This window comes from Rhopilema esculentum, chromosome 14 (genome assembly GCF_057945365.1).
Source record: "Rhopilema esculentum isolate cy_ngs chromosome 14, ASM5794536v1, whole genome shotgun sequence".
Lineage (NCBI taxonomy): Eukaryota > Metazoa > Cnidaria > Scyphozoa > Rhizostomeae > Rhizostomatidae > Rhopilema > Rhopilema esculentum.
In genome coordinates, this window is record NC_142828.1 from 9,037,796 (window position 1) to 9,063,512 (window position 25,717).

The window sequence follows — 25,717 nt, forward strand, 5'->3', positions numbered from 1 at the left end:
GGGAGTGTTCTTGCAATGCAGCTTCTTTAGGCTTCTAGTTGAAAGTTTAACATTTAAAAGCTAGGGTTTCTCGTAAAAAGATAGAAACAAAATCGTATTCTCAACTGAAGTTCAATCTTTACATAATATACAATGCTCACAAAAAATTATTATGGAACTATTTGTAAAATTCAAACTCAGGTTTCCTATAGTACGAAAAGAACACAAAATCTTTTTTTAACGCCTAGTTACATAGGACGGTTGAAATTATATACAAAAAGAAAATATGCAGCAGCTATGGCGACACTGTAGCAGTGATACCTACAACTAAGTAATGAATCTGATTTTCTACAAATCACGTTGCAAACAAATTCCGTAAAACGGTAGTCTTGTCATTTAAAACGACGGTCGGATGCTATAATCGACATAAGGCCTGAGACGCGTGGGTGTCATTAGCGGGGAGGGCTTATTGGGGGCTTTAACCCCAATTATTTGCTAGCGGGTCACTATATAGAAAATTTTTCAATCCATTAGAATATGATTCTCTTTCTAAAGAGCTGGGGGTAGACAAAGGGTAACTACCCCACTTTGCCTCTAATTTCTACAGATACTCATTTTTTAGTGCTGTGGCCTATTTTGCGTTCTGCACCTCAGAGTCCTCCCTTGAGGCAAAATATCAATAGACACATTTGATCCCAGCAAATGCCAACGATTGTCTGTACTGGCACCGAGTTGTGATGGAGGCCAGCTCCAAAGACAGCTCGGTAGTGCTTCGATTTACACAGAATTATTATGATGCTCTAGACATCTCACCGACGAAAGGTAGATGACATTTTATCGGTTGATTAGGGGAATTCTGTGAATGCTTGTTATTGAAATACTAGCCGAAATGAAGATTAAGGCTGAATGCAACAATAGAGGAGCAAATCTGGGTTATTTGTGGTAACTCCAGCCAGTAAATCACCCAGATTATGAGGAAATCTAAAATATTTGCTTAGAAATGCAAGCACTATGATGAGTTCCTGGGGCAAATCGATGACCTACAGCACAGGACTGGCACCACGTGATACAACGTTCGCTTGTGACACTCCAGGAAAGCATTTTGATATCGTCTATTGTTTTTCATTGGAGCAAACATTATTTCCACCAACCCTCCAGTTTAATGAAAGCAAACCAAATACGCGTTCAGGCAGGCCTTATGTTGCAATACGTTTAGTTCTAGTTTCATAAAAATCGTTTCTTTCATTACATAGCATATTCTCGTTTAGCTGGACGGCAGCCACTCTCCCAAACTAGTGACCAAACAACCAAACAACAAAACAAACCCTATCAATATCTAAATCCTCGATACATATAAGCGGAGTAACATGAAAAACTGCGAAAACATACACATTGAGCCTTAAATACACTACGCATTTGATTCAACTTATATTTTAATTAATTTGATTCGAGCGTCTGTTTACACCCGAATAGGAGCATTACAAATCTTATCATGGCTACCTATGACAAGCATAAAACAAAAAAAGCAGCTACTGCGTTGGCGCCTTGCGTCAGCATCATAGTAGCAAACCTGACTCACAGTGAGCAGGTAAATAAAGTAGTTGAATTTGCGAATCCAACACCCACGAATTACATTTTGGAAAGCAACAACCCTCTCTCAGCCAGGAAGACACTTAAACGGTAGTTCAAAAGTGGTATGATTCTAGGGTTTATGTTGAGAGGGGTAAAGGCTTGAATCTGTCTGAAACGGTCACGGATTCCAACGAAACAGGACATGAGTGGGTGTGAGTGAGGGAAGTGTAAATTATTCTTCAGTTTTCCGTTTTCTTTTACGGTACTTGTTGAGAGGGATACAAGTTGAATATGTCTATATAATCTTGGACTCACGATGATTTTGCGACGGCCAGGGATTAATATTTTGAATAAGGCAAGCCTCCAAATCCTGGTCCCTCGTCGTCGGAGCCCTAGCAACGGCTGGTCATTTGCAAAATTCGACTTAAAATGGAGACATGAAGAGGGGGAAAGATGGATATTCGAATGCTGCAAATGTTTTTCATGAGCTTTGCGTTTATCAAATTTACAATAAAAGCAGCATATTTTTTGAAGAATCCATCTGAACCTAACAGCGTATTTCAGGGTGTGAACATTAAGCCCCAGTGCAAGAACTCAAAGTTTTTCAAAACTTCGTCATAATCCTAAATAGCGGATTCATAAATAAAGACCGGTTTTGAGTTGATCAGCCCCGATTGGACCATCGAAATTGCGTTGGGGAAATAGCTATTATTGTCAATATCTTCAACAACGGTACCTTCTGTTATGTTTGAGACGGTGACTGAGTTTCTGCCATCTTCGTCTTCTTGTTTAGGATCATCCAGCAGCTTTATTGAATTCGGTAGTGGCTTGTAGAGCTTCCACGACAGCAAATAAAAGACAGCTGAGAGCACTAGATGCAAAAGAAACAGCAAAATCTTTATAATTATCTTGAAAAGGGAGCCTTTGCGTTGAATTGCGAGTCTATGGATGTTAGTAACAATGACAGTAAGCGAAAGTGAAATTCTCCCTCTCAGTCAAACTGTTTTCAAACAGAATGTTAGAAAAAATAAAACAAAAGGAGTGGATCGTTACAGTAAATTGAGCAAAGTGCCATAAGTGACGTAAAGGACCTACCTTGAAACAAGCAAGTTGCGCCAAACAACATGTAGCTTAGCTTAATATTGTTGTATTGGAGACAGTTGCCAGTCCCAGAACATGTTTTCTCCCATAGATCACATGATTTGTCAATGAAAAGCCCAAACAACACGGGCCCAGGGAGTGAGCCAAGCAGACTCAGAAATATCCACTGTAACCCAAGGGCGTAGGCTCTCTCATTATCAGGAACACATCTGCGGAAAGAATGGCACAGTTTGGCACTAATTCAAAGTCAGTTTTGTGAATTTTTTTAGACATAGGCATTTCATTATTTGGGCTATCGGACACAACGCGAGAGGCAAAATCCCTTGAAGGCTCCAACTAAAGACTAGAAAGACTAAAAAAGTTGAAAGTTCAAAAAACTTGAAGGTACCTTTTTGCATTTGGTTTTAAATAAATACCGTTTTTTCACTTTTTCTTTACAAGAAGAAGTAAATAAATTATGATGAACATAGCTGTTGTGCAAAAACAATTTCAAGTAACATGAATTTAGCAAGAAGCGGGTACAAGTTGATCTAATAAGAAGTTTCACAACAAGCGATATTATAGTTTCACAACGCACAATGAGAAACTGAAATACTGAAATACTGAAATACCGAGAGCTTTGAACATTGATAGATCAGGCTAAAAACCACACGATATGTTTTGCAGAAAACAAGAAAAAACATTTGGCACATCCATTGTACATAAAATTTTGACTACTAAAAAGGCCTCCGCTCAGAAACCTTGCTTTCAGAAAAGAAATCTTATTCCTGAAAACTGAAAATTTATCAACATTCGAATAATAAATCTTGTAATTTCATCATTCACCAGGAAAGCCTAATGTGGTAGTTTAAAATCCAAAGCATTCTATGTTTTACGTTACATATGTTTGTTTGTAACATACAAGGGTCCAAATTCTCTCACCTCATTACAACCATTTTGCTCGGTATAGCACTAATGAAGCTCAACAGTAATATCAGAAGGGCGCCAACCAGAAACGGAATCATGCTTCTGCACTCTCTATCACACAAACCGGGAACAACTTGGACGCTAATTTGGGGCATTTTTGACGTCGCTTGCTCATTGACAGAAATTCGTGTTGCATTCAGTTTTGGATTTATGCAGTCGCAATCAGTGTAACCCTGCAAGCAAACAAACAAATTACCAACTTTTTTTCAAAGACATAAGACGATAGAATACAGCGAAAATTTATCACAGTTGATATATCAGAAACAGAGGGTTTAGAAACAGAATGACTTATTCAGGGAAATCACTCTGAAACTGAAATGTATACTTTCAATATAACTTCTCTCTATTTCAATCAACTTTTGACTGTCAAGACAAATACCCATTCATAATTTCGGAAACAAATTTACCCACAACCAGTGATTTTGTGAAATGTAAATTTTCCCTTGACTCCTACAAGATGCTGGGAGGGGAAAAGCTCTCCCAAAGAAAACTTAGCCGGCAATGCATCACAGAGACAAAAGTTACATTTTAACTCAACCACCACATCCATGCTTTAAACGTTTGCATTCAACTAGCGTTCTCCTTTCATAAAGAATGCTAACATGGTTCTACGAGAGATTATAAAGTTATTTTCTTCCCAGAACTTTCTTTGTCCAAAATACTTTCCAATGCACTTAGATACACTCAGGAATAGAGTACGGATATCATTCAATTACGAGTTGCATTGAAGATCGCATAGAAAAAATTGTTTACTAGAAGCGAGAATTAAGCTGTGCCACGTCAAAATTACTGACGTTTTAAGTTTGCTAATAGTGACAAAAGCCATGTGCTTATTTTTCATCTAATGTATTCAATTTTAGTTTCTTACTAGCCGAATCGATTCTAACGCAAATTTAAACAACTACTCTAACCATAATTTTTTCCACTAAACACAGAGTGGTTTCAATCGTTTCAAACAATTTTACTGTTATCTGACTTAATCTTATTTGTTTTTAAAGAAAACATTTTTCAATTTATCTGGCTTTTATCGGCAATTTTGAAAATATAACTTGACAGAAACAAGTTAAAGCAATTAAGATCTGATGAATGTGTAGAAGTGTTTCGTGCTTTCAGGACATTATGTTTGTTATGTTATGTTATGTTATGTTATGTTATGTTATGTTATGTTATGTTATGTTATGTTATGTTATGTTATGTTATGTTATGTTATGTTATGTTATGTTATGTTATGTTATGTTATGTTATGTTATGTTATGTTATGTTATGTTATATTATATTATATTATATTATATTATATTATTATATCATAGATAATTTTAAACTCACATGAATGTCCCGTTTCGCGTGGCAGCCAGCGTGGCATGGTGCAAAGTAAGACAGTTTGTCGACTCCACAAACAGGTGAAAACTGCACCGCATCACAAGAGCATCTGGCATTGCATGATGACGTCAGGTTTCCAATCTGATCACTAAAACGGTCAAAAATTAAACCATTTTGCTGAGAAATAAATCTATCAACGTCAATTTAATATTTATCTACAGTCATTAAAGTTTCATCATTGCTCAAAAAGACTCAATTGCGTATTGAGAATATGAATTTGATAAAAGTCGACTTAATCAGAAAAACTTCCAAAGTGCTTTTCTGTGACATTTCTCAACCTTGATAACTTGTTTCATTTTATGTTGGTTTTGCTTGGAAATCTTTCAAGCAGAAAAGCATTAACTATATATAATGCATCTTAATAAGTACAAACAATTTAAATTACAACTAATGATATGAAACAGAATAGATGAAACTTTCCCTCAAAGTACATATTGTATAATAGATAACATGGTCGAAACGAATAAAATATCAATTTCCCAAGGTGGCTAAAATGTGTAATATAGAAGAGAGATTTGTTTAAAAAAATTGGCTGAAACGTCGCTGTCAGTTAACAAAACGCTGATAAATGCATGAGACTTTGAAATCTGATTGCAAGCAAAGACAATTTTCTACTGGTGTTAACTATGCAACTAATCAGAATCGTTATAATTTCGGTTATGTTGGAAAATTAATAACATGATGACATGGGAAGCTACTGATTGAATTAAACATAGAACAAGGCTACTGACAATATTTTCACCTGCCTCGAATAAAGAAACAAGCGTTTTACGATGAATTCGCCTCCCGTATTGCACATCACAGGATTTAATCACATAATTCCACTCTTGACAGTTACAGTCTCGGTCAAAAACAAGCAATTTGATCTGGGTCGGCATCAGATGCTTCAAACATCATGATAGCATTTCTAATGAAACTTTTGTTTCGTGTAAATTTGAATTGGTCGGTTCTCGAAGGCACCAAAACCAAGGGTGGAAGTGTAAAAATGGCATATGTTCCTAAAAATCTATGCAATGTCAAAAGAGTGTCTGCCCTCCTTGTTCAGGGCCATCTATAGGCAGCAACCCTTTTGAACCCCGTGTGCTTCTTTTTCTCTTCGCACCTGTCAAGTCTGGAATATTTTGGGATCTTTGCTAAGGCTCCCTGAAATGTTTCAGCATGGGTGTTTCAGCAAATAGTGGAGAGTGGAGAGTGGGGAGTGGAGAGTGGAGAGTGGAGAGAGAGAAAGAGAGAGATTTATTTGCAAGAAATTGAGGATAGCTTCTATCTAAATGTGGTGCAAACCTTTCCTCGACTTACCTTCCAAAGTAGGGCTGGTGAATCCCTGCAAGTCTTGGCGGTTCACATCCAGGAATCAAAAATGAAGCAACGCTCCCGACGGCAAATAACTGGAAAACAAAGCAATATTTGGCAGCGATCTGACACGAGTCTCGGCCTTCTAGCCGCTTCATAAGAACACTTCCAATGAAAATGCCACCTGCAGTACCCGGTATCAATGTTATGCCAACTGAAATACCAGCTTTCGAGTTGGAAGCACCGAAATGCGACTGCAAGTACTTAACAATGAAAGGTCCGAGTCCGGTTGCAATGTTAGTGCAGCAAGCCATTGCCAGGGTGTTAAACATGTAGGTCGGGTTCCTCAACAAACTCAAGGTTGCGGGTGCCATTTCTCTCAGCTTTCCGCGGATCCTTGCATCTTCTGGTCGGATTTTCCCTTCGCGAATAGCTCTTTCTCGCAAGGCCCTGGCTCCAGGCATATGCCGAGGATAAGCAAACAGGGCGCAAGAGGTGACAAAAATCAACAGGCCTCCACAAAAATGACCCAACCACCAGGCGCCGATCCATCTAGGGTCGTCCGGACTAAGATTGAGACCCACAGGCTGTTGAGAAAAGAAAAAAGAAATGCTTCTAATAAATTAAATGCTCTTTTTTTAAGAGAGAGCTAAAAAGTCTTTTGACAACGCTAGAACTTGCTTAAAAGATATACTTTGATTCCTCCTTCCCAACACTTAACAAAATTAACGATATGACTAATAATGCTGTATTATTTGAGAGTTCCACATCCAATTTTCGGTGCAACCCCGGCAAAAAACATTGGAAGACGACCTTAGGGATCCAAATTAGCTACCAACATGGTGATCAAAATGGGATAATCGAAAAAAGGACTCCTGGTTGGTTTTCATTTGACCAATCACTGGACTTTTATATCCCGAAAACAAAGTTTAGCGCATACTGTGAAGCATTGTCAAAAGCTTCGTTACTTAATGACAACTGTAGGCATTTTGTCTTTGATAACTATACTTGACTGCCAATTTTCAGAGAGATTTATGATATCAGTGACTTTAATCTATATTAAAATATCAACCAATACCACTTACCTGAATGAGGTCCACGTAAACGTCCAGCAAGGATCCTCCAGCTACAAACCCAATTCCTGGTCCGAAAAATATCGTAGCATACCAAATACCAAGATATATCGGGGCAACCTTTGGCTTGACATTTTCATCGATGTACGCGGCACCTAGTGTAAAAAGTGGAGCAGTGCCGGCTCCTAGAAGCAGTTTAGCAGAAATGAACGTAAACATATAGTACCATTCTGATTGTCCCAAAACATGGCATCGTGCCGTTTCTAATGTGCTGTTTACTGATGATAATGCAAGACAAACGTCCCTGTTCTTAAAAATACTAATGTCTTTATCTGGAATGTACTTTCCTATAAGCAAATGGGGAAGTACGTACAACAAGCTACCCAAAGCCGTAACAAGAGCACCGACAGCCAAATACTTCGGCTTGTGTCCGAAACTTCCATAATAACTCAAAAAAGCTATTAACAATAGGGATGATATCTCCTTTGCTGCTACAATTGTACCGGACTCTTTGCTACTCAGTTTAAACTGCTTCTCCAATGTAGATAGACCTACATTTGTGAAGCCTTGTACAATCATGCCTGAAATACAAAAGATAAGGTAAGAAACACGGACTTGAGGATGTGGAGATTAGTAAGTAAGGACAGATATCTTGGCGATTATAAGAAACGTTCTATTACGTCCATAAATGGCAATAAAACAAAATAAAACAATGAATAATTTTGCTTTTGTTTATTGTTAGAAGGTTTTGAGCTGTAATAATGGACCAGGACTCCATAACGCACCCTTGAAAATTTGAATTTGGATTTTAGATTGTTTTTGCATGTGTTTATGTGCCATATGCCTGCATAATGGCAAATATTCTCCAGAGGTCAGAGATACAAGATATCGTGAGCTATTTGGTCAAGATTGGCAGCAGAGCAAATGCCAGGGGGTACAGCATAGACATTGAAATTGTTTTAACAGCGCGGCTGATAGAATAATTTAGGCCAAACGTGATTGAATTATTTATGTAATCTGTCCTCTCTAGTAAATGATTATTCGGTTTGATATTGAATCAGTTAAGTTTGCGCTGGCTGATCGGTTGAAAGTCGTTTATAAAAGAAAATTATTTGCTCCGCGTAGGCAGAGAATATTATAAGATTGAGTCTTGCAATAAACAATTATAATCTGTTATGATTTCTAGATATTCAAAATGCGCGTATAGCCGTGTTTTGATGCTGCCTATGTAATGCCTGTAGTCACAACAAGCCAATGAACACGAGGTCTTCGAAAAAATTGGATTACATAGTTGCATATTATGGCGTTTCAAATACACTTCTTAAAAATATAGGCGTTAGGCGTAAGAAGATATTCTACACAGCCGAGGTTATGTGAATTGCTTAATGTTTACATCATTTTAACATCACCTATTTCCTGAATGTATTTAAACAATATCTGCATGGCAGCAAATGGCATGGGATTAGATGCAGCAGGGACAACAACCGTGATTAACAAAGCCTAAGATCTTATTTCAGTCGCAAACGACCTTAGAGGCAAAATAAGCCATACAGGCAAAATATTTGTTATGTAGCCATAATTAAGTTTTACTTTCGATTACATAAATCATGCCAAAACTCGTAATCGAAACTAGATGCCAAAGAACTAATCGCAATCACAAAATAAATGCAGCTGACTGTGTTCCTATAATCAAATCTAGAGTGAAGCAACACTTTACCTCAAGGAATGTGATCACAGAGAAAAAAAATCTTGATTGGAACTTCCAAAACAAAGTATCGTCAGCTTATTAAATCAGTGTATTAGGTAAGGGGCTCTCAGTGCATTAAGAAAATTACAGAGAATCATAACCCAAAAGGAAGTTAGATGTAGTTTAAGGCTGGCCCGCATAAAATCGTTAGGAACGTGTCACCGGAGCCTTCTTTAAGCTTGGTTCCCATAAGGTCTGCGAAAGTTTGCGTTGGTTTCCCGACTTTAATGGGAACACGTTTCTTGCGATCGTTACGACTGCGCCGACTGTGAATCGCAAGGGTCGAGAGAGTTGATTTGAGTTCAACTTTCCCGATTCCTACAATTCTCCCGTTCAATGAAAACTTTAATGGGAACACTGGTCGCCGACGGCCGCAATCTACTGTTGTTTAAAAAAAATTCACTTGACAAATATACTTGTAAGTCTATCGTATTAAGGCTTCATCGTACCTTGAGCAGCAGAATAACAGACTAGAAAGAATAAAAACCATTTCGGCGTGTTAAGCTTCTGCAGTGAGTCTGGTTTGCATTTGTTCCAGCCGCATTTCGTATTGTCATCCGGGTAAATTATTGAATCGTGATCGAATTCGCCAATCGACAAACAGTCTGATTCGCAAGAAGCTTTCCTCCCCGCTGTCATAATGGCAAACCTTTATTCACTATGTAATTTCACCTGAAAAAAACAAATCAGTTTATTACGTTTCCATCTGTGCATCTAGTAACAATGCAATTTGCACTAAGAACAGGGGTGTAACAATCAATCGCTATCGGCTGGAAAACAAATATGAGAAACTGGCTTCCAGAAACTGGCTTCCAGAAACTGGCTGCTGGTTTGCCCCAACTGAGGGACTGGAACTAGCTATAGAACAATAGAATTCCATCATTGTGTCGCGAATTTTCATATGGTCTATAACAGGAGTGGGCAATTAATTTTTCTAAGGGACCGAACTAACGATAACTTTCTTCTGCACCATATTCGTTTTCTCCCAATGTAAAGCGCAACAAGTTATACGTTTGTTTAGCTGGTACCTGTTATCTGAAAGATCTAGATATTACGTAGATAGGTATGTAAATATATGAAATTGTGGTGTAGATCAAGTGAGAAATACTCCTAGAAAAGTTCACGTTCTGATTGACATACACTTGCGCGGGCCGGACAGGTACGCGTAGGGTGTGGCCCGCGGGCCGTAGGATGCCCGGATCCGGTCTATAATGAAACAGATTGATGAGGATACAAGTAGGAAAAAGGATTTCGTTTCTTTACATAGGACCAAACCTCCAAAAAAGGAAAGTACAATCAAGTCATTATAATTCAAGCTTGAGCAAAGCAAAAGAGGAGTTTTGAGGTGAAAGAATAAGAAGAGAATAGCTCTTAAGCAAGTTTAGAGGAATTGTCAGAAATTAAAAGAAGATCGAGGATTCATAAGATATCGCAAATTAAATAAAAGGGCTTGCGATTTTGGTGTCGTGGGTTCGATGTGGCGAATCCAACGTTAATTCGGATAATGTGCTCTGTGAAGATTTCATTAAAAGCGAAAAATGCTTGTGTGGTTAAAATTGAAAGCGCAAAAAATGTAATTGAGTTATGAAATCTGCTCGGCAATAAATCTGTTGCATGCAGCTTTTACTTCTAAACCAGAGTCAAGAAAAATGTTTATATTCGTCTAGCCAATCAGGCAAGATTCAAAAACATTTCTAAATAAATAATGCAATGAAGGCGAGGTCAGGGTGCAATAGCTGAATTTAGCTTGTACTTTTCATAACTTCATTTACGATCGAAAGTCGTGTGATAGCCAGCTTTTCTTAATATTGAGTAGAACATTTACAAAATATATTTATCTCATCCAAATATTGTCTAATCGAAAGGCGACCAACTTGTCTTGACTAGCAACTTTAATATCGACATTGTGCTGGTATTGTTTGTCAAAAAAACACAACTTTGCAGCTCGGGGCTATTCAAAACTTTCAATTGCTTAAGTTTCAGTTTCGAGTTAAATGAAAGTGATGATGTCGTAAAAACCTGTCGATTTTGTCTCTATAGCCTGCAATCATACCATGAAATACCCCTAAACGTGCAAAACCGGTTACATCTGTCACAGATTGCACGAGGTATTGTCAGAGCCACGAGCCCAAACTCGTTTGCCATTCAACTATAGTTATTTGGTTACATGGAAGCAGGCTGGCCTGGTAGACAGGCTGGCTCGTTTGCCGAGGTAGAATTCAGGCTTGTATTCTATGTGAAAAGAGCTGTCTCGGCAAGCGGACCATGTCAGATGTAAGCGTTTTTGCATCACAGGTCTGTGCATTGCATGCAACGAGATGGGAATGGTGAATCGAGAATTGCGTGGCATCATCTTTGAGAAAATAACAAATGCTCGTCTTGAATATTTTCAAGATGCCAAGCATTTGGGTTGCTTTAGCCGTTCCAGTCGAATGGCTAGATTTATTGTTATTTTTGTATATAAAAAGCCAGCCTGTTTCGCAAGCCAGCTCATCTAGCTTAGCGGGCTGGCTCACTTCAATGAAAAAGCGACTGACAACGGATATACTATAGACGATGGAAGTGAGCTTGCCCGCATACAGAGCCAGTACATCTCGGTGTCCCGCTCTCTTGAACTCGGCTATCTCAAAAAACTCTCTATATCGATTTCCTATAGGGATTGGTATAGAAATAAAACTCATTATCTCGAACTCGCTTATCTCGAACTATTCGCTATCTCGAACGAAGCTTTTTACCCATGAAAGAGAAAGCCCGGTTATCTCGAACAAAAAGTAACAAAAATTTTCAGCTATCAATTATTATAGCAATGATAATTAATTTTTTAAAATTGAAATAAACTTAGGTTGTCCGACAATGATTAACTTGCAAGGGACTCGCACACGTTTGCCATCTCAAAAGTTTTTTACACGATTGCCATTCACCACAGCCACGCAGGAACTAAATTTATCAGCCCTGAGAAATAAGATTGTCTTTGCAGATCTGCCTGTCCTTCCTTTTGGTAGATGTCCTACAATAGTTTCGTTTTTGTGTAGCAGGTTAGCGGGACTCGACTGTATAATCAGGCCCTGATGAACCAGGTCTAAACAACTGTAATAGTAAAAATTGGGCCCTTCGTTGGCCATAACCTCAGGAAATCTGTTTTAGAATGAGCAGATTTTGCACATATTTTGAGACAGTTCACCTTGCTACTTTGCTTATTCGGTCAAAATCTGAAATTCTGAAAATAAATTTTCATGATGTCATCACTATGCTACTTGAGGTGCGAGAATAGCTCAGTGGCTTGAGGTGCTGACTACAGATCCTAGGGTCCATGGCTCGAGCCTCTGGCATGACCAAACTTGCAGCTGCAGCGAGGAAAATCGCCAGCTCTCTGTAAGTCTAGATGTAGGAATCACGAGGTATGGTCGCATTGAGAGGAAGGACCAGGACACTGCTCGATAAGCACAGCTTTTCAGTGTCCTAATGACTACCTTCAGATGCTACGTAGCCAATACAAAATACAAAATACTTGATTGAGTATCTGACAGCTCCTGGTTTGGTTTTGACCTGACCAACTCCTAATCACCCGATGCTTTTTAAGCTTAATCATATTGAATCATTTTATCAACACCCGACAACGGAATTTCACAAAAAATCTGTGATTACAATCAGAAACAGCAAAACATAAAGTAAAGGATAAAGGATACTGTTGTTGCGATCTTTTTCTGTATTAAAAATTCAGATCCAAAACGATAAACAGACTTGGGGATAACAATGGTCCCTGGGGATATTCTACGTTACCTACTGGGAACAGAATAACCATCAAGCACGCTATTCAATAGTACCTGTTAACTAACTACGTCACATTTGCCAACCAGAGCTGAATTGCTCCGAGATTAGATCAGGAGCCACCAGGGGTGAATACTTAGGGTTAGCGGGGGCTCAACTCCTACTTCTTCTTCGTGCAACCAATTCCTACTGCAATTTTCGCAAGAACGCTGTTCTTTATATGCTCTAAACCCTTGAGAATATTCGTGGGTTCCTTGCAAATCATAATTTAAATCAACGCTAAAATTGCGCACCGCATTTATTAGATAAAGGAAAAAGGACTATTGCGAAAAACGCCGCAAAATCATATGCCGAGGCTGCTCGATAATAAAAGTACAGATGTCGTATGAAATTCTAGCAACCTAAACAAGTTATAGATAGGGCACCAGCCTTATAGAGCTGGATTCAAATAACTGACAAAAATATGCTTGTTTTGGCATTAGAAAGCTATGTTCAAAGATTCCTTAGTATATCATCGTGGACATGCCATAAAAAGGATAAAATGCACTTTTAAACCAACTTTTTCTAATACGATCGTAATTGCGGGTTGTTGATAAAATGCTTGAAAATCTGAAAAATCCATCTCACAAAATCTTCTTACAAACATAAGTCTTGTAGGATTAAAAATCCCGAAGATGTCGCTGCTGAGAAAGTAGTTTAATCTAACATGCAAGGATGCTTGATCGAGCATAAGCAGATCTTTTGATTGATATCGTGGCATTACTGTAGCAACATTAGCGTTCATTAAGATCTTCTTACACCCAAATAAGAAGGTAGGAGACAGATACACAACGGTCGTCTTGGTATTAACTGAGAATTAAGACATTTTCAAAGTGGCGAACATTGTAACCAACTTTCCAAATATCATTTGCTGTAATTGACATTTATAAAAGTCGAGCAGCAAGCTACTAAGAACTATATCTGTGAAGGAAATTCTTTTTAAAGCGAAAAAGGAAATCAAGGCAGATAAATAATGCAGAGATTCAAAAGACTTGAATATGCACCTAAACCTAAAACACGAGGCTGGAATCCCAATATTTCAAGCATAGGTCATCAGGAGGAAAGCAAACAAACAAAGAATAGCCAGTAAACAAATCCATTACATTACCGTTTATGAAGACATCTTCCGCTCAAAAATTGGTGCCTTACTGCGATTTTCCGTTGATAATAATACATGATTGATTATTTGTTGTCGAGAGACATGAAACAGGTGAGTGACCCCCCTGATACACCAACTTATATAGCACCTGCAATGCTTTTTTCATTACCTGTTACATTAAGTCAGCTACTAAACGCAGATGATTTGGAGAAACACTGCCATTTGAGCTGGGTACCATCCTAAGTAAAATCTATGAATGCGAGTAAACAACAAGCAAAGTGAAGGAACGAGATAATAAACAATGCCGAATTCAACTTGAGGTTAGATTTAAGCATGCAGAAATGTGTGCACAGCAGTCGATGGTGGGTCCTTATGGAATGCGTGGCTCGTCCCTTGGTAATATAGTGCATAAATGCGTAACAGCGATGAAAATGAGAAAATGGGTGTGCGCTAGGGCTAAGGTAACAGCGGAAAAGGAGGCTAGAAAACTGCTGTGGTGTATATTTTCATAGAATTTAAGTTTGCAGGAATAATATGTTACGCAAGCAGCACGTGATTATGCAACTGTGACCTTAAGTCACTGTTTGTATTGAAAATCAAACAAACCCGAATGTATTTTATCTGATCGAAACACGTGTGCTTCCAAATAAAGAATTGTCCACGTACAATGGCTAAATGTTTCAAGTAGACTGGAAACTTAGTATTATTGATTGGAGATCGCCATCTTAGCTCCTCATGTTCGAAGTCTTGGACCTAAGGGGACTCGGCCCTAGTGACCGCCAAATCGGGGTTGGAGTCTCTACACTTCAGATGGATTAAGGTGTGAGAGCTCCCTTAGAAACCCCCTCAACTTTTATTCTATTATTAGTATTTTCATGTAATTTAGGCAGAACCCCCGACAGAGAGAGGGTGGAAAGAAGTGGGAAGGAGTTCGAAAAGAAGCTAGGACGAAAAGGACGAAAAGATTGCGAGAGCAAGATAAGTTGATTGTATTCTAGAGGAAGGGGATTTATTTGCTGTCATCGTTTTGTTAGAGATTTATATCCTAATCTTGGAGAAGTTGAAGTATTTTTTCGAGTAGAATCTATGCGAACAAACGCGCCTTTGGAAATTGGTTTAAATGAAGAAGAACTCGTTTAACCAGGCTAACAAAGGTAAAAGTAAAGCAGATTGCATAACCTAACGGTAGAAATAATTTCAACTTAGTGGGTAGCGTGTAACAAAAAAGGATAGGAAAATACTGTGAGCAATCTATGGGCGGCACAAAACAGGTTTTCGCTAAGCAAAGCTGTCTTTCTCAAAAAGGTATACAAATAGTAGGGAAGAAAGAGAAGATGGAAGAGCAGTGCTCACAAACAAACGTTAGCTTCAAACGAACAATCAAACTGTTCGTGGAAGCTCTTCAAAACATGAGAAAAAAGGAATTTTTAACATGCCTTTTGGAGTGATAACCATAAACGCTCAGAGCCGTCAATAGCAAGTTAAAGGCAATCTGTCACGACGTTGATTGGTTATAAGAACAAAGAGATTTTTATTGTTTCCAGTCCCCCTTTAATTTATCGCATTGTAAAAAATATGGCGGAGCGCTGGAATCGTGTTTAGACTATTGTTCCAGCTATTGTTCTCATTAACCAATCCACAACGAGACAGATTGCCTTTAAGCACAAGTGGTAAAATTTGAAACAACTATCAGATATGAATTGTTATATCCGGATATTAAACTTTTCATGGGGTCCAGGACCTAGGGTTTCACCTCTGCTGCTACCCGCCCCTCTTGATTATTCTGTCAATAATTAAACCGCGGCATAGTATTCAGAACCGCTACAAGACCGCCACCGCAGAGTGGTTCATGAAGCTCTAAATTTCGTCCACGCAAGGTAGGCTGCAACATCCAAGATTATAAGCTTAAGATAACATGGAAGCCCTGCTTTTCGAACCGATCATTTCTCAAAACCGACCAAAAGAATCAGCTTTCTTGAAAAATCAATATGATGGAGAGATGACGCATTGCATTATGCATAGCGCGTACTGCTGATTTTTTATCGGTGATACTAGCGTATTTAACATTGAGCTTAAAAATTTTCTTTGTGCGGTAAAAAAATACCAAACATTTTCGTCATGAATAACAGATTCTTAGTTCAAACATGTGGGATGTTTCCGTCGTTAAAGATCTAAGAAATGAATCTTCATGATCGTCGGAGATTTTTTGTAAGAGCTGACCAGCAAAAGGCAGCGACCTCGAAATTTTAGGGGCTAAAAAACAGCACGACGCAAAAAAGCAAGAAAGATCAATTATTTTCCTGATTGAGATGGCTGAGGTTCAGGAAAAAAATATATGATCTGCTGTTAGAAATATGGCAGGAAAAATCCTGTGTATATGTTGCGTTCGGTCAGTGGCGGACACTTGGGGGGGCGAGGGGGGCAAACGCCCCCCAATACTTTAGAGGACAATGGTCTTTTGTTCTAAAACAATGGGAAATGTGACATCATCTTATTAAAACAATAGGCTTGCCCCCCCCAATATTTGATCAAATGTCCGCCCCTGCGTTCGGTTCTTGAACTAGATTGCTATGGGTACCTTGCTGCATTCTAATTTGATTCCACAAACGTACCTTAAACTTTTTCTCCTATGAGGATTCTTTCCTCGCAGGTCCCCATTTCTTCTTCTAAAGAATGGTTAAATTATCAGTATTCCTATACGTAATCTATTCCGAGTGCCATAAATCTGCAGCTAAAACAAACTTAATTGTAGAAAATTAGATCCGGTACGCTCGACATTCTCCCAAGACGAGAAAATATGCGAATGTGCTCTAGGTTTTACGCAATAGAAACCCGCATACAGAAAATGCACTTAACATCATTTCATCCCAATCCTGAATGCTTCCAAGAAAACTCAAGCCAAATCAAAACAATAAAATCGTTAGAGGGACGAGTCTAATCTCAATTACACAGGGCTATTTTTCTATCTATTTATCCGAACCGAGGAGAAAATTGCACATGCGCATTACGGCGAAGGCTTGCAGAAGAAATTTCCTTCTCATAGTGCTCCACAGCATTTAGTGGAAACGATAATGAAAACAATTTAACATCATAATTGCATAATATAAACCAGATTTTGCATTCTCGTTCTTCTCAAGAGACCCTCCTGTCTTACATTTTCTTTGTCTTTTGGTTTGAGACTGGATTATTAAAATAAGCGCCACGGCTGTTCTACCACAGAATACATTTGCGATGAGAAAATAACGTCATTGATTCATGCATTTATGTGTATTCATGCAAAATTTTGAAAGCTAACGGACCTTCGAACAAATACTGTTTCTTCTCCCCCAACAAGACAAAGACTAAAATACTTTGTCTCAATGCATTTATCCTAAAAATTATCGATATTTTTCAATGTAATTTGAATGTCAATCAATGGTTAGTGCTATCTAAACGAAACTCCCAAGTTATGATGTACCTTTTATTTTAACGCACTACGATTTTAGGCCGGCTTTGAAAATTTAATTGCAAAGGACACCGATTGGGCAAGGGCTTTTAAGCTGGAAAATTGAAGGGATCTAGGGATTCACATGGACATCAAAAGTTCCCGTTAATGCGCGAATTGTTGTCAAATCAGGTTGTTTCACAGAAGCTACGGACCCTATGATGAGCCGGTTATCGAGGCAAGAATAGTCCTTTTACGTTTTTGTCTAATATCTGGCTTTGTTCTTGCTGTTTCACAAAAAAGCAAATTTATAGAAATAACAATCACAAATTAAAAAACAATAGTAATTAACTTAAGCAATTTGTAGAGCATCAAAAGTTTATTTTCGAATGTGGCTGTTTATCAATAAAAATATTGACAGCTGGAATTCTGAAAGCTATTGCATAGAGCCAAGCCTCAGCAATAAAAAAGATTTGAAAAGTCACAAACTTTCAACAAAACCCTGAACGTTATTGAATTGTTGTGCATGTCAGAGTTCTATGGTTTTTTTGTTTTAGAAACATGTGACCGCAAAAGCTATGGTTTTATCTCATAACAAATGATTATTATACCAGATAATAAGATAATAGAAGCAAGTTGTAGCAAGGAGGGTGATCTCGCGAAGTGCGACTTGAGGCTGAATTAATCATCTATATAGCCTGCTTACAAATAGTTTTCTGATGTCTAGGTGAAAGGGAATACGGGCTAAAAGTTCACTGTAGTTCTTATCAACACTTAAGGCACAATTTCGAACATTCCATGATAATTAGAAGGATGTGAACAACGTCACGATGGAGTAGCCAAGCCCTACTTACATGTCTTATTCATAAACCTCCTTTGCAGACCCCCACACCCGCACTTCATACATAAAAGCCTTCTATGCATCCTCAGTCACCAACCCCATCAACAATACAAGCCCTTCACACTTCATTCCAAAATATTAAAAGAACTTGACACACTTCTTGAAGGAGGCTGCTAGAGGAACATAACGAATAAAGGAATATAAATCGAAAAGTACCAATGACACATCACTGAGGCACACCAATGATCACTTCGCAGTTTGAAAGTCTTAATCATTGGCATGCTGCTGCATTTTTGCTCTCATGTAGCAACACGACTGCTGCTGCATTCCTGGTAGATAAGAGAACAAAATTTGCTAAAAGCACACTCCAGCCTTCGATGAGCTCTTGTGTAGAACCGAGGGTCTGACCGAAATCAGAATTAACAAAGTTGATGTGATTGTGAATATAGTCAGTCGTTTTAAAAGTTTACAATCTGCAAACTGTACAATCTCGAAATATAACCTGGCCGTCTGTAAGAACATATCTGCAAACGAAATGAGGGTAAGACAGATAGATTGCCAGAGCAAGCTATTATGGCTGTAGATGAATCGGAAATTGAAAAAATTGTGACTGTATGTCTGACGTCATACTAGTAGAACTCATGCGATTTATATAACAAAATCATAATTTTGAAAGCACCTAAAGGGATATGCCACATTCTTTCTAGAAAAGCAAATCTAGAAATTCTAGAAAAGATGCAAGAGAGAAGTTGTGGACAGTTGTCAATACGAATAAGTAAAAGAACAATGATATCTTTACTCTTAGTTCTGACAACGGTGATCATGGTAGTCAAGAACAACATTAAGCAACTTGCACAAGAATCTTAATTGCTGCAGAATGAAGAAATACATTCACCTTCAAGAAAAGACTTCTTGATCAAATAATTGAAAGTTTGATACTTGAGGGCAGTTTCATTTCAGAGGAAAGGGAATGGCGAATTTCGGTCGCTTGGAAACTTAGCGCATTGATGCCATTATTGGTAGTTATCGCCATTGAAACTCGAGAGGGTTTGTAATTCTTAGGTTGTTGCTTAGCCCTAAAGCCTTAAAGCATTCAAGAGCTAAGAACCTAATAGATGGAACGTGGACGGTAGTTTTTTGGGTTGAGCTAGCAGTTCCCTTCTTCGTAAGACCATGTGCAATGCCAGTATGCTAATTGTAAAGCTCTTTCGTGTATTCTTACAAGTTTGTTTCTCTGCATCCATATCGCGGGCATGGGAAAGAATGAAAGCGTCTATAATCTAATTGTAAAGCTCTTTCGTGTATTCTTACAAGTTTGTTTCGCTGCACCCATATCGCGGGCATGGGAAAGAATGAAAGCGTCTATACGTAATCATCTTCTTTTCTTCATCACTCATATATTTTGCCAGTGATTTTAAGGAGTTTGTCACGCCACTTTTTATGGAATGCAACCTTAAACCAGAGGAAATTCGAACTAAACGAGAAACTGAAAAGGCATTTCTGTGTGCCTGCATGCTGGGTCTATCGTTGAACAATGTAATCAGCAAGAGATTATGGCCCCGTCATGTTTCCACCAAGAATATTCTGTCCGTCAATATGCATATTTATTTCTTTCGTGACTCCCTTTTTCAAGTATCTTTCAGTGAATCCGTTCCAAACTCAAATAAGTCCAGTTTGATTATGTCTGTTGCATATGCTCTTCTTCTGTGCATTTTGCCTTTCTTTATCAAATTAAATGAGCATAAAATTTCCACAGTTGGTCCTCTTGAATTTTGGGTTTACAAAGCCACGACCAGTAAGCTGTACGTCACGTAGCTCAGAACGTGAAAAGCACATGTATGATTTCCATTAGCCATATGCTCAAGGTTTACAAAGCATTGAAGTAAACAAATGGTGAATTGGTTTTCATCTATTGTGGATCTCTTCTCTTTGAAGCCATGTTATACACAAATATGAATTTTTCATGACACCATTGGACGTACACAATACATAGAAAGGCCGCGAGAATTTTGGAAAGCATTTGAAGATGGGTGTTAGTTTCCTGAATTATAAACTCTGGTAAAGACGATCTGGTGTCATTTCAAGCGCCTTACAGCTGCCAATGAAAAATGAAAGAAAAAGAAACAGTTTGAGTTCATCATTTATGTGAGAAACTCTTTCAGAAGAAACAAAAATACAGTCTTGCTACTTTCGCAGGCTGTTATTGGAATGGCCAGACCATACGAATCGTGAACTCAAGTCGATTAGAAAGAAAAATCGGTTATCCCACCTGCTTTATTGATTCAATTGCATGACCTGGCGTTTAATTCAAAAATCCAGCCACCCGACCTGGCACTTATCCGAATGCAGAGTTTAATTTAATGCATACCACCTCGGGGTCGATAGAAACAGATTGAAGTACGAAGGAACTACGAAAATGTAGCTTAAATCAATTAAAGCCTTCGCTGTCTATTTCATCACAAGTCTAACACTTAAATCGAAATGATCAGATATTTGACTTCCGTTGTTTAAAAAGATAACCTATTCATCGTCTTAATACTAAAGCAATATATTGATCTTTAGCTTCAAATTCTGCAAGAACCCCTTACTTTTGGTTCCAAACGTCCTACTTTTGAGATCGTAGTTATCTGAATGGTACTTCATCCCCAAAATAATTAAAATCAGCCCCATTTTCGAAGTGTAACTAAAACATAAATATCAAATATTATAATGTTCCAAAATGCTCTTGAATGCCAAAATCTCTTGTATGCCAAAATGCTCTTGTTTGCCAAAATACGATAAAAGTTTAAACCCGTTAAGCCGGACCTTAATGAGGAATAAGGAAATGACCCAGCTTAGAGATTGTCCGACTTATCCATAGTACGAATTTTTTCTTGAATAAGCAAAATCTATTCGCAACTGAAAATCAGAAAGATTTAGTGAAAGTCTGAGTTATCTCCAGGAAATATCTGAGCGGGTTAAATAAGTAAAAAGCGTTAAGAGAACGGAATACCTTAAATTTGGATGACCTGGGACGATTGGAAATAAAGTTTTATATATGGCGGCTCCTTTTCACAAACAAGGAGTGTGTATCTGCTGAAGCATCACCGATGAGAAAAATATTTTATGACATAATCAATTATGATCACTGTTTACCAATCAGAGAGTGCTAAATAGATGCCATATATACAGAGTATTGGCTTTGGTGGCTTGAAGAGAGCAAGATGGTTCCAGGTGGCAATTTGTTCTCACTGTGATATACAACATAATTATAGCCAATTATATACGAATTCAATATGTCTTTAAAGCTATGAAATACATATAGTCACATGATTTTTCGTCCTGAAATAACTTTCTTAAATGCAGTCTATATATCAAATCTATTGTTTTTTTAAGAGATATAATTTAAGGACATATTCCAATAGCTGACAAATTACTATTGGATAGAATCTTTATCTCTTTGGTAATGAGCCTTTTCAGAAAACTCCAACACACAAAACCTTGCCCTTAAAATTCATGAGCATAATGACTGTGAATTAAAACTCCCCAAGTTGTCACATTCTATCCTTGCTCTAGCAAACTACATAACTACCATAATGATGATGAAACAAATTGCCCTTTTGATTAAATCATTCAGAGAGGGCCAGTGGCCAAGGGGGACTTATCTTAATTATGGGAATCTGAGAAGCTCATCATCAAATAGACATAAACTATGTTCTTTCCAGGTTTCAAAGAATTTAGATCAGAAAATTCAAAACTTTTTGCTGATCCATGAATATTGATCCTACAACAGCCCTGCTCACACATACTGAAGACATCTTCTTACAAAATTATTCTCTATTTGCAATAAACTGTGATGGGTCTTTAGCCTAGTATACAGAATTGGCAACAGTTGTAAACATTAGATTCTTTTGAGATTATCAAAGTCATTCTCCTAAGCCATTCAGTAACATCAATATTATAACTAATAATTATTCCTATACACCTATATGGATGTTGTGCTTATTGCTGATGCAAAGTTAATTTATGGCATTCTTAACCATTCAGCAAATTATGGCAGCTTTATCTGTCAGGTCACCACAACTATTGATACTATCATAAATAAGTTTGGTAGAAAAACAAGTATGACCAGAGCAAATCTATTTGAAAAGATTAAGATGTTTGGTTTGACTGTTATAATATTTGTTTAAAATTATCCATATTGGTCAGAATAATTTAAAATTCACTAGTTAAGACTAAAATTCAGCCTATTGATTGACATAAGCTTAAAACAACATAACCTGTTGACACTGGCAATTGAAATACAGCAATTCCTGTAAACAAACTCATACTCTACTAGGTCACATGTGAGCCTTCTATCTCTCTATAACAATCAACAAATACTGTACCCACAATCTTTTTATTGTTATCTATGAAAAGGTTTTTTATCAGAAGGTAGCCTTAAAAAGTTACCAAACACTATTGCTTTTTACCCATGTTTGGAGTTCAAGCAGCAACCATTTTAAGAGTTCAAAAAATACAGTATGTGGCTTTCAAATTCTCAGAAAGTGTGATCAATAGCAAGAATTCAAATACATGTTAAATGCCAATGTCGTGATAAATCAGGTCAATAGGTTTCTTTTCTCACTATATCAAGGCAAGTCTTTTTTGTTAGTCAAAATTACCTGCAACAAGAATAGGCACACCAGAATCCATTAATGTCTGACAGGACCTCAAAACCCAAATTTCCAAACCTATTGAAATAATCATAAGCAAAACCCATTAAGTTACCTTATTAGGGCCCTTCCTGATGCCTACTAAGCATCATCTTAAGTATGGTTTATTTACAGAAACATTACCACAAAATGAACAGTGAAATTTTCCTAATATAAGCAAACAGGATATATAGACATTAATTTGGTTAAAAGTTCCAAAATGCTTTTCAGAAGTTTCACAACATAATTATTTGTTATAACAGAGGACCATTCATGCTTTTGTTAAGAATAACCCATATAAGAAACATCAAGGGTAAATTTTGCCCAAAAAGTAAGAATTTTGGGAGTTATCTTGATATCTTGGAGATCTTTAACCTTGTGTGAAGCTTGAATGTATAATATCTATCTCGAATGTATAACAAATCTAAGCTTAGTTTGAGGGCATTCAGTGAAATAATTTAAGTAAGGCTGGTTTGAAATACAGAGTTTTTGCTTCTTTAACAGTAGTGCGGACACCTCTAGTGAATCAATTTGTCTTTATATGATATCAAGCGCGTACAAGATATTTGAAAATGTGCAAATGACTTATCAGTTATACCTTATCAAGACATAAAAGTTTAATTGAAAATTTAGAGCTATTGCACTTTCCTTAAAATCCTACAGCAATACATACTGCAGATAACAATCCCGTTAGCGACAAGGAAGAAAACTGCGCATTTGTGTATCAGCACTAAAACGTTTGTTGATTAAAAAGGCATTCGCCTATGTAAACATTAATACCATGTTTACCAAGACAACCTAGACTATCACTGTTCTAAAGGTAAATTACACTGATATATTTTTGAAGTAACCTATGACTGTTGCTGGCAATAACAACGATTTCTCACTAGGGAAATTAAGGCACCTGCACTTGTCGTTCCCTGAATTATGTTAGGACAATTGGTCTTGATGGCGTAAAGGCGAATAAAAAGCTTCTTTTAATCAAGTCTTTATAGCATCAAGACTTCCAATAATAATACTTAAGTTAAATACTGAACTAATGAAGATATCTTGAGCACAAACCTCTTAATATCACCTTGCCAGCTTCGATTTCGTCCGTGTCATTGATTGTTATTCTTTTGTCGTGCAAGCACCATTGTTGTCATTAGGGTCACACAAAACAAAAGATTCTTTACTTCTCAAGCACCTGACTTTATCAAAGTGTTCAGCAAGAACGTGAGGAAGCTGCAAACTGATACGATTCCACATTAATGAAACTGCTATCAAGTTAAAACGCTTGCAACTTGCAATCTCAATGCCACTGCAACTCACAGGGAACCAAAGACAAATATACTCTATCAGGTGCTTGCAAGGCAGGGTCATGAAAACATGTGACTGTATTGCAAAAATTTCAATTAGGTACCCTGCTGCTTACCACGACTAAACGCCCAGGGCTTTTATTAATTCGAACACATGTTAGGAGGAGGTGCTCATTCAAGGAGGCACTTATTTGTGGATGGGCGGTTTTTAAAACTTTGAATAATAAGTAAAAGACACATTTTTAAAAAGGAAAATTCTAATTATACCAAACCTTTAATTATAATCATTGCAATCAAAGTAAATAAATAATAATTATTGAAATTAACATTTAATTCTAATTATAATTTTTACGTCAGAATATCAAGCAAAACCTTTTAGTGGGCCTGAAAGGCTTCACCTAGGACCCCCAAACAGTAAAATCAATTATGATATGTCCAAATTAGGAAATAGTAAAGATATTAAAACGAAGGATCTTTTTAAATGTTTTAAAAACGCTAAAGTTTGCAATTGCCATTTCCAGTTAATCTGCCGCAGGGTCTTACCATGAAAAATTGTTCCTCCAGCCTCAGTGATTTCCCACTTTTTAAACAACAGGTTAGTGTCCTATTATTTTTATAAATAAAGGCTTGCCTGCAGCTATATTCCCTTCGAAAGGATTATGCAGTCCTGATTTTTTGAGTAATCCGTTTATAACTTGTAGCAGTTACACTCCCTCTAGTAAAATCTTATCAAAACAATACATTCTATATTAGCTGCCATTGAAAAGGGTACATTTCCCCTATCTCTAAAGGTAACGTAATGAATTCTTGATGGGATGCAACGTCGATTTTGGTTACAGTTCAAAATAGTTTAGATATTTGATAACAAACATTGCAAGATGCATTTCATTTTCGTTTCAAAATCTTGATTTATGCTTTTGTTAATGATGTTGAAAATACTTAATGATGTTGACCCTTTTTGTACAAGAGTGTACAGGTTTTTATAAGAAAACCCTTATAGGAAACATCAGGCTGAGATTTGCTCAAACATAAAAACAACATAAGAAACAAGGCAAGCTGAGATTCAACAAAAATCAAGAAATAAAAAACTAGCAAAAATTGAAAAACAATGGAATAGCAACAAATCAACAGAAATAGATAAGGAAAATAACATTGAAGCAACAATTAAACAAGCTTATTACAATAAAATCATTCAAACACTATCAATTTCAGTTTGGAATAAGAAAATCAAAACAAGATCCATGTTAGGCTAAAATTTTTGGAAAAAGAAATGCCAGGCTGAAGCTAGAGCCAAGCGTTCTTATAAAAAACGTAGAGATTTTAATTTGAGACAGAAGACAAGATTCACTTAATAATGGTCGAATAAACGTAACAGAATATACGTAATGAGCTGTGCATGCACAGCGAGCCTCGATGCGGAGAGGAGGCGATGAAGAATATTTCATCCTGCGTCACAGAAGTGTA

At 37.3% G+C, this 25,717-nt stretch overlaps 1 protein-coding gene across 3 annotated transcripts; it reads right to left on the reverse strand.

Moving 5' to 3' along the window:
* Positions 1 to 94: 94 nt before the first annotated feature.
* On the reverse strand, positions 95 to 24,331 carry LOC135695996 (solute carrier organic anion transporter family member 4A1). 3 transcript variants are annotated; one of them, XM_065215248.2, is made up of 9 exons: positions 24,018 to 24,331; positions 22,926 to 22,994; positions 9,561 to 9,783; positions 7,377 to 7,945; positions 6,298 to 6,878; positions 4,945 to 5,086; positions 3,574 to 3,791; positions 2,647 to 2,861; positions 95 to 2,422 (listed from the first exon to the last, which is right to left on the reverse strand). In XM_065215248.2, exons 3-9 carry the CDS (start codon positions 9,748 to 9,750, stop codon positions 2,175 to 2,177), a joined length of 2,163 nt encoding a protein of 720 aa, XP_065071320.1. In that variant the 5' UTR covers positions 9,751 to 9,783; positions 22,926 to 22,994; positions 24,018 to 24,331; the 3' UTR covers positions 95 to 2,174. The 3 variants fall into 3 exon arrangements, with proteins under 3 accessions (XP_065071320.1, XP_065071319.1, XP_065071321.1); XM_065215247.2 differs by lacking the exon at positions 22,926 to 22,994 and having other exon boundaries at positions 24,018 to 24,330; XM_065215249.2 differs by lacking the exons at positions 22,926 to 22,994; positions 24,018 to 24,331 and adding an exon at positions 14,027 to 16,814.
* Positions 24,332 to 25,717: the final 1,386 nt, after the last annotated feature.